General features: G+C 37.5%; 1 protein-coding gene and 1 non-coding gene across 2 annotated transcripts; one reads left to right on the top strand and one right to left on the bottom strand.

Annotated features, from left to right (window-relative positions):
- The first annotated feature begins 9 nt into the window (after positions 1 to 9).
- trnae-cuc (transfer RNA glutamic acid (anticodon CUC)) lies at positions 10 to 81 on the top strand. Its single transcript has one exon. It is a non-coding gene; the product is annotated as a tRNA-Glu (tRNA).
- A 413-nt stretch (positions 82 to 494) lies between these two features.
- On the bottom strand, positions 495 to 7,002 carry dek (DEK proto-oncogene). Its single transcript, XM_056763519.1, has 11 exons — positions 6,937 to 7,002; positions 6,318 to 6,476; positions 5,620 to 5,825; positions 5,433 to 5,527; positions 5,051 to 5,171; positions 4,456 to 4,794; positions 4,205 to 4,327; positions 3,896 to 4,010; positions 3,667 to 3,812; positions 1,370 to 1,438; positions 495 to 1,271 (listed from the first exon to the last, which is right to left on the bottom strand). Exons 2-11 carry the CDS (start codon positions 6,451 to 6,453, stop codon positions 1,260 to 1,262), a joined length of 1,362 nt encoding a protein of 453 aa, XP_056619497.1. The 5' UTR covers positions 6,454 to 6,476; positions 6,937 to 7,002; the 3' UTR covers positions 495 to 1,259.
- Between the last annotated feature and the right edge of the window lie 1,316 nt (positions 7,003 to 8,318).

Here is an 8,318-nt window from a genome sequence, read left to right as displayed (position 1 = left end):
GATGTCGAGTCCCTGGTGGTCTAGTGGTTAGGATTCGGCGCTCTCACCGCCGCGGCCCGGGTTCGATTCCCGGTCAGGGAACGAAATGTTTTACGTAAGCTATCCAGTCAATCATTTAAATGAGACACATGAAGACTCTAGCTCCGAAATGCGACAAATCAGTTAAAAATAATCATGTTTTTATTATGCTATCATGTTTTTGATGTGTTAGTTAGCTGCAATTATTCGGTAGTTTGATTGATATTAGTTTGAATGCACAATTTAAAAATTATTATTAAAAAAAGTAAATGATTAATATAGGTTAAGACACTTACCTGTAATATAAATAGTTGCTATGTCTTTTGTGTTCTGGTTTGCGGCAACATTAATTTTGATGAAACTTATCACTGAGGATAACTGCTAAACTTAATAGATCAACCATGATTTCAGTCTTATCCCAAAACGATATCATTAACAACTGTTCCACAGCTATGAATAACATGACATATTTGAGACCTTGTTCTATATGACTTGTATTTAAAATACAATAAGATCCAAATGCACATAGTAACATGTATTTACACAACACAAAAATCTAACTATGAAATCAGGAATGTAAATAAATCAAATCAGCCAAGTCTTTATACAAGCTAGTAAGAAAAACATCAAATCCCTCCATAAAGAACAAAAGAGAATAACTCTGTGAAACCTCAAATGATGACCAATATTGATATCTACACGACAACATTTCTAAATGTGTTGCTTTCATACATTCAGGCCCTCAGAAAAGTAACCCAGTGATAATGACAGTTTATCACCCAACCGATCAAGTGTTAACACACCTGGCAGAAGAACACACCTTGGTAATGCTATATCAACAGAAATACAAATGCAACAATGACTTGTGTGCTCACTGAACACAATTATGACATAGACTTTTGACTTTGATTATAAAATGATGAGTATTAAAGGTGTTGTAGTAGTGACAAGGTCTTGCTTAAATTTTGGAATGGCCCCTCACAGCCCCTTTTACAATCCAGAAAAATATAATTATACAACTTGTAATATTGGGTTACCTGATAAATAAAAACAAAATCCAATAGTCATAGTAATTGTCTCAAATCAACACAATAATACTTTAAAATACAAAAAAGCGGATTGTAATGGAAAGCTCAGCAACTTCATATAAAAAGACAAAAAACAAAACAAGTGATGTCATGAAAATAGAGTTTTGATACATCATCTTCACCCTCGCCTTTTTAAATAAAGCAGTTTTCCCTTTAGGATATTACCTAAGGAAAAAACAAGAACATGAAGAGTTAAAAATGTAGATACCAACAAATCAAATCAATACACCCTTTAATAAAATCTAGTATTTTGTTGAACTTACACTTTTAACAGTGTCCTTGATAAAGTCCTTCCTGCTGGTCAGATCAAAGTCTGGGTATTTGTCGAAAACCTCCAATAAAAAGCACAACAAAAACGTCATTAAAATAATAAAACATACATTCACGGATGCATATAAAAGGCAGAAGGGGCTAATCAGACAGAATGCTGTTTTTGCTGTTAGACAAGCTTCCTTTGAATTGTTTTCAGTTCGGAGGAAGCAATTTGTGTGCTGCTTATGCGTGCCTCGCGTTTTTGCCACCTGCGGGGCCGATCACATAAAGTGTTTATTGCTGTAACAATAATCGGGACAATAATCGTGCGCATTTAATAATTGTGCGCATTTATCTTCGACGTTCAACATCACGTGACTAAACAAAGGTCTGCATACCGATGTGCAAAAAGACAGGCGTAAAACAAAAGGCAGGCGTAAAAGTGTAATTTTTGAAACTTCACTGGCTCGTTTTTTTGGTTTGACGTGCCGTGTATAAAACTTGATGACCAGTGAGATTGCCGCTTTTTTTCACATGCCTGGAACTGCTGAAGTTACAGTAAAACACGACTTGATGGATCTAAAGCACAAAACAGTCTTGCCGAGCACACATTGACGAAGCACGCCACCTTGTGTACCAGAGTTTTTCCTTTTTCATTAATCTATGCCAGGGAGTGGATTTGAATGTCCCCCCCACCTATCGCCAGTGAAAATCCCAAGGGTATGAACATTGAAAAGCGCCACTTTTTAATTGTTTTAAGTTGGCTGGGAGCGTTTTGCCCTGCTAATGCGTGCCTCACGTTTTTGCTGCTGCGGCGCCTTAAGTTCTTGGCGATGCCCTCTAAGCACCTGAAGTTGAAAACACTCGGACCAGAAAAGGGCTTGACGTTGTGCGCCTTTTTTCCCCCATTGTCCAATCGAATGAGAAGAGGTGGCCCTTCCGATGTAGTGACAGAACTTCACAGTTGCTTGAAACGTCTGCAATGATGACTTCAATGATGAGGGAGAAACTTGTGTTGGCTGATGCGGGCTAACCAAGCAAGGTCAGAGCAAGCGCCCTCTGCTTGTACCTTTTTTTTAAGTTTCTGATAAGATGACAGTTAACAGCAACTTGAGTGCTCACGCTATAGTCCTTGACACGACAGCTGTTTTGGTGGTTACCTAGCAACATAAAAAAATTCAAGGAGTCAACCAAAGAGCGAGCCATCTCGCATTTTCAAACATAAAAAGCGCATTCTATGTGATCGCCCCCTGCTGCACATTGCGTTTTTGCCGGAGCGCTCTGAGCACCTGAAGTAAAAAAAAAAATCAACTCTGAGCAGTAAAGCAGTTGACGTCATGTGCCTTCTTCCATTGTCCAATTGAATGAATGGAGATGCGGTGCTTCCGTTGTGGTGACGGAACTTGAACCTTGAAACATCCGGAGACGGCAATATTGGAGGAGAAATTTGTGTTGGCTGTCGCGGGTTACTAGAGCAAGTTCAGAGTTTGCAGCCGAGCACACACTGCTTGTACCTGTTTTAAAGTTTATGCTAATATGACAATCAACAGCAACAAGAGAGATTGCGCTACTTTCCTTGCCTGACAGTGTAACTGTTTTGGTTGTTGCCTAGCAACATAAAATACTCTGCATGCTTCAAAGAGCCTATTTACACCAGGTCACTTCATGCGTTTTCTCTTATTGAATAGCTATACGATAGTGAAAGGACCAGATGTAAATGTCCGAAACACATTGGAGTCAATCCGATCGCTCAAACCACTTCAGGATGTGGTCTGGGACACATTCCAGTCAAAACTGATCTGGTTGTTAAAACCACATACGTCAGCTCCTTAATCCTCCCAAACGCAAGTTAGCCACGCATGAGGCAAAAAAAACGATAAAACAGCCAGGAATGGAGCAGCCGCGAAACGCAGACACTCACTGCAGCAACGTGCTTGGGCTGTTTACATGTGTGGTCGTAAACGCGTTTTAGGGTGAGAGCGCTGAGATCTTGTCATCCTGGAGAACGCGACTTGTGGTTATTCTGCAAAGGCATAATGCTACGAGAGCACAAGCGCTTTGGAAGAGAAAACACATTTTGCACCCAAATAAAAGATCGGATTAATATCCGTCCAGCTAAGAAGCATTTACGAGGTTAGATGTAATTGCATCATTTTAATTAATCAGATAACAATCCGATCAGAGAAAACGCATGAAGTGACATGCAAGCACGCCTTGCATTTTCAATCCGAAAAAGCGTGTTCTTTGTGATTGCCCGCTAAAGTATTTATGGCCCTAATACCAATGTGTCTCCTTTGTGTTAACATACTTGTCTGCAGAGTTGCTTCATTGTGACTTCCTCCAAGTTTGCATCCTTGAGCAGATCCTGGATTGTTGTCTTTAGCTGATCATCGGTTGGAGGCTTTTTAATCATCTTGATCAATGGCTGATCATCGTCAGAACTGTCACTATCATCTGAAAAAAAGATCACGCCAAATTCAGCACACAGAATAAAAGCATACGCTAGTTATATGGTTTGATTTTTTTTACTTAATTACCACATTTGCTCTTGCTTGCAGTCTTTTTCCCCCTGTTGCTACTGCTGTCAGCTTTCTTGGTTTTGGGGACAGGCTTCACTGGAGCTTTTCTTTTTGCAGCAGGTTTCTTTGTTGTCTAGGAAAAGGGTTAAATCAATGATCCAGTTAAATACAATTTTATAAAGCAGGGAAAGAAAAATCACATGTACAGACAGAATTTGCACATAATGTGTGTTTATACAGGTATTGAATTTATAGAAACTGAAAATAGCTTTTCCTATTATGTGACAATAGCTTAAAAATGTTCAGAGTAAAATAAAACACCCCAACCTTCTTGACAGTCTTGTCTTCCTTACTGCATTGGTCACTGTCATCTGTTGTTAACTCATCAGACTTTTGCTCAGATTTCTTTATCGCTTTCTTGGCAGGAGATTTCTTCTTACGAGGTGATTTCTGTTTGGGTTTTGATAGTGATGTTGATGTCAACACAAGCATAAAACCATAAAAAACATAAATGTATTCTTTATTAATTATTCAGTGGAAACTTTCTTAAACAGACAAGAAAAACAAATTCAACTCACTTTTTCCTCCTCACTGTCCTCCTCCGGAACATCATTTTGCTTTTCCTCACCATCTTCCTCATTGACATCGTCTTCATCATCTTCATCTTTATCAGAAGATTGACTTTCGCTGTTCTTACGCTTTTGACTCACTGCCATTGACTTCTCAGTGCTCTTATTATTATCTTTTTTCTCCTCTTCATCGTCATCATCGTCGTCGTCCTCATCACTGCTGGAATCAGTGACGATGGCTCTAGACTTCCCACCTTCCACTTTTTTTTGTGTCTTTTTACTTTTGGATGAAGACTTGTCGCCTTTGACATCTTTGGTTGTCTTTCTTTTCTTCTTCTTTAAAACAGGCTTCAAAGAGTAAACAAAACATTTCTGTTATTAATTCAATATTGAAGGCAAAACAATATATTAACCTTAGATCATTATAAAAAAAATCATATTTGATTATTATTTGCTTTTATATGTAAATAAACTGTTCAGAATTGCCCCCATTACCTTAATCGATTTTAAGTATGTAAAGTGTGGGGGGGTTGGTTTGTTGTATTAAACTATTTGCATTCAGATTTGTTTTTTGTATTTTCTGTCTGTCAAGCATGCATCTTACCTTCCCGGAGTTGGTTGGACTAAGGAGAAATGTCATGATCCTTTCAGCAAGAACACTTTGCTTTCCAGACCTCTCCAGATCAAGAGTCTGACAGATAGTTTTGAGCTGTGTTTTCGGAAGCCTGGCAGGAAAAAACCTTATTACTACACCATCTTATTCAACAACAACTACCAGGAAAGTGCAACACCATCTGGAATAAATTATAGATCTTAATATGTGCTTACTACATTTTTTGTTTTATCTTAATCTTCATTAAAATTTTAGTATGTGTAAACAGGGCTATATCAAGCAAAATTTTAGGTTTAAATACTCCAAAACAGAACGCATCGTAAAGTTTTACAAGTATTTCTCATAAAAACATAAAAGTGATTAAACAGACTACCTGATCACTTTTAACAACTTTTTGCTGTAAGGGTCACTGTCAACATCAAAGGTGAACCCATTAAACAGCCGAAGATTTTTCCGCAGAGATGACGCCTAGGCAGACAAAAGCATTTTTTTGTTATAAACCTTATAGAATAGAATGTTTATTAACATGGTTAGACAAGTTCTCAAAATAAGAAACTTACAGCTCCGGGTCGATCATAAACAATCTTATGCAATGGTTTCAGAAGAGGGGCTTTCAGTTTTCCGATGCTGTGATTAATTCGTGCAATGTCTCCAAGTTTGGCACCTTTTCCGGTGCTCTCAATCTTTGCCTTTTCCTTTGGTTTACACATCTGCATATCAAGTCTCTGAACCACTTTCTTCTCTCGTTTTCCTTCAACGATTTGACCTTGATGCGAGAACACAATTAGTGTTCTAGTGGTATAGCATTCAAGATAAGATATCATCAGTATGACCCACTTGCTTATCAACCCCTCATAATGAAGTTCAGCGTTCTGACAGTTACATGATAGGAGCTACTGCTTAATAATAAAAATAAGTTAATAAAAACAGACATTCTGCTTCCATTTCTGTTCAGTAGAAGAATAAACTTTGTATTGTTGCTGAAGCTCAGGAAAGGTATTGCATTAGCAACACACAGCTCATGGGTTCACACATAAAAATGTATAGATCAAATGAAATTCATTTTTATAAAGGTTTCTCCAAAATGCATAAATATAATTGTTCATACGGGTTTGAAACATGAAGGTGAATTAATGTTAGATTTTTTTATGTGAACTATGACTTTAGTAATTTACATCAAAGCTCTATACAAAAGTCCAATAAATTAGTTACGGGAACTTATATAATAAAGAACAATTATTAAAAGACGTAAACTTACAAGTTTTGTTAGGAGTTTCAGATTTTTCTGATTCATACTGAACAACATCGCGCTCTGTATCTTCATTCTCCACTTCAGGGTCTTCATCCAAAGGAGGCATATCCTCCGTCTTAACAGTCTCCACTGTTTCAGTCATGCTTGGGATCACTCAGTTGCATCCTGGGATAGGGAAACATAAACAGACTAACTAAAACACAATTTATCTCTATCCACCTGCCGGAAGCCCTTCATAACAAATTTGGCGCGTGTCTGTTTCCCGATTGTGTCCAGCATAGCTTTCAGCCCTTTGCATGCTTACAACAACCATCGCATCCACAATAAACTATGTAACAACGTCATTATACGTAAATATAACGTAAAATAAACAAACATGCATGTTTATCACACTTATAACGTTGCATATCTATAAACTTAAGACTCGACGTTTTTAGGCGCCAGGAGCCTGATAACTAGCTTATTCGTCCCGCCCACTTGCTCACAGAAAACATTTAAATTCACATTTCCCGCAAAACGTGGATATGGCTACGTGCATATACTTCAAAACAGAGATGATAGAACATGTTAAACATGGTAAAAACGGAATTAGACTCTTGCATTCATACTTTATAAACATACTCACATCCGTTAGCGCTGCTGCCAATTGGTTGTGATGGAGGAGGTGCGCAGTAAACATGGCGTTTGAAAAGGAAGAGCGGGCTGTCACGTGACCACGCGGACTTTTATGGAAGTAAAATCACTCTCTTTAAAAAATGGCATCACGCTATTCATGCAATTTTTTTATCGATCTTATCAAATTGTTATGATAGTAATATGAAATAGCACAGAATAAATATAATAGGATATACGAAAAGTTTTTTCGCAAAATGGCTTCATGTGTTTATTATGTGGAGGCACGTTTATTAATTTGTGTGATGTCCCGGCATTCGGCACCCGTCACTTTCACCCTTTTAAAGATGCAGGATTTATTTTATTTTCATAGCTGTTACAATGAAAGTCGCCCCGGGTATTAACGTGTTAAATACACTTCTAGATGTGCCAATCCACTTACGTGATTTGGAAAACTTAAGCAAATAAAACAAAGTTTTTATCTTTAGAGCCTTTGTAACAGCCTTTGTGAGATTCTAAACAATAGCATAAGTGTTGAAAACCAATGTAAAACGCTCTAAAGGTTCTTGAGACCAAAGGGATGGGACATCCAGTGTCCCATTTGCGACATCAGATGTCTTGGCTACTGACTGAATATGCACAGACCATGCACTGTGTGCCAGATAATAAAATGCCTTTTAATGTAATTTAAAAAAATAAAACTTATTCATATGCAAGTTTTAATATTTTCATTATGTATATAATGTACAATTTTAATGTTCATATTTGTTATAAACATGTGACGTCCAAGCAATGCTCCTCCACAGATATGTGAAACAGTGGCCTTTAGCTATTAGTATAGTGTATGAGAGAGATACAGGATAGATGGGAGGAGCAATATGAGTAACAGCAGGGGGCAATGTTGCAAAAGTTACTACATACGTTCAGAAAAAAACCGTCTGTGTGGATGTTTCATTTTGTTGCGTCTAACTTATGCTGATTCAGTAACTCATCCATTCTTTAGCACATTATGTATTCAATACGAATGTATTGTGAGATCAGTCATTTTTATACATTTTGCAAATTGCACGCCTTATGTTGCAAATTTTGCTGTATGAATGAAAAGCCAGCAAGAGATTAGTCTGATTCCTATAAATATTGTAGCAGATACCTATTAAATCTATTAATGTGAAGCAAGTTTGCTAAAAAGCCTAAATCCTTTCCTTAAAACTACATATATTCAGGCTATAAAATTTTAGTTTAATAAAGTATTCTTGCACGCAGTTACATGTCCACCCTGTTCATACCCAGCGATGGACTTTGTTTTGAAATGTGTGGGAAAAGTTATTTGAATCAAGCGTAGGTTTAAGGGCAAAGTTGACCCACCCACGAGAAACAAAGCACAGTTTGCTTTTT

The sequence above is a fragment of the Triplophysa dalaica genome, chromosome 12 (assembly GCF_015846415.1).
Source record: "Triplophysa dalaica isolate WHDGS20190420 chromosome 12, ASM1584641v1, whole genome shotgun sequence".
In the NCBI taxonomy this organism is placed as follows: Eukaryota; Metazoa; Chordata; class Actinopteri; order Cypriniformes; family Nemacheilidae; genus Triplophysa; species Triplophysa dalaica.
The sequence above is the reverse complement of the archived record's forward strand: the minus strand, read 5'-3'. Positions and strand labels throughout refer to the sequence as shown.

Excerpts from the sequence above, each read along its gene's own strand:
- dek (XM_056763519.1), bottom strand. The coding sequence starts at position 6,453 with ATGACTGAAACAGTGGAGACTGTTAAGACGGAGGATATGCCTCCTTTG. Across the intron at positions 5,528-5,619 it reads TTTATGATCGACCCGGAGCT|GCGTCATCTCTGCGGAAAAA; the intron begins GTAAGTTTCTTA and ends TTGTCTGCCTAG. Across the intron at positions 1,439-3,666 it reads TGAAGCAACTCTGCAGACAA|GTTTTCGACAAATACCCAGA; the intron begins GTATGTTAACAC and ends TTTTTATTGGAG.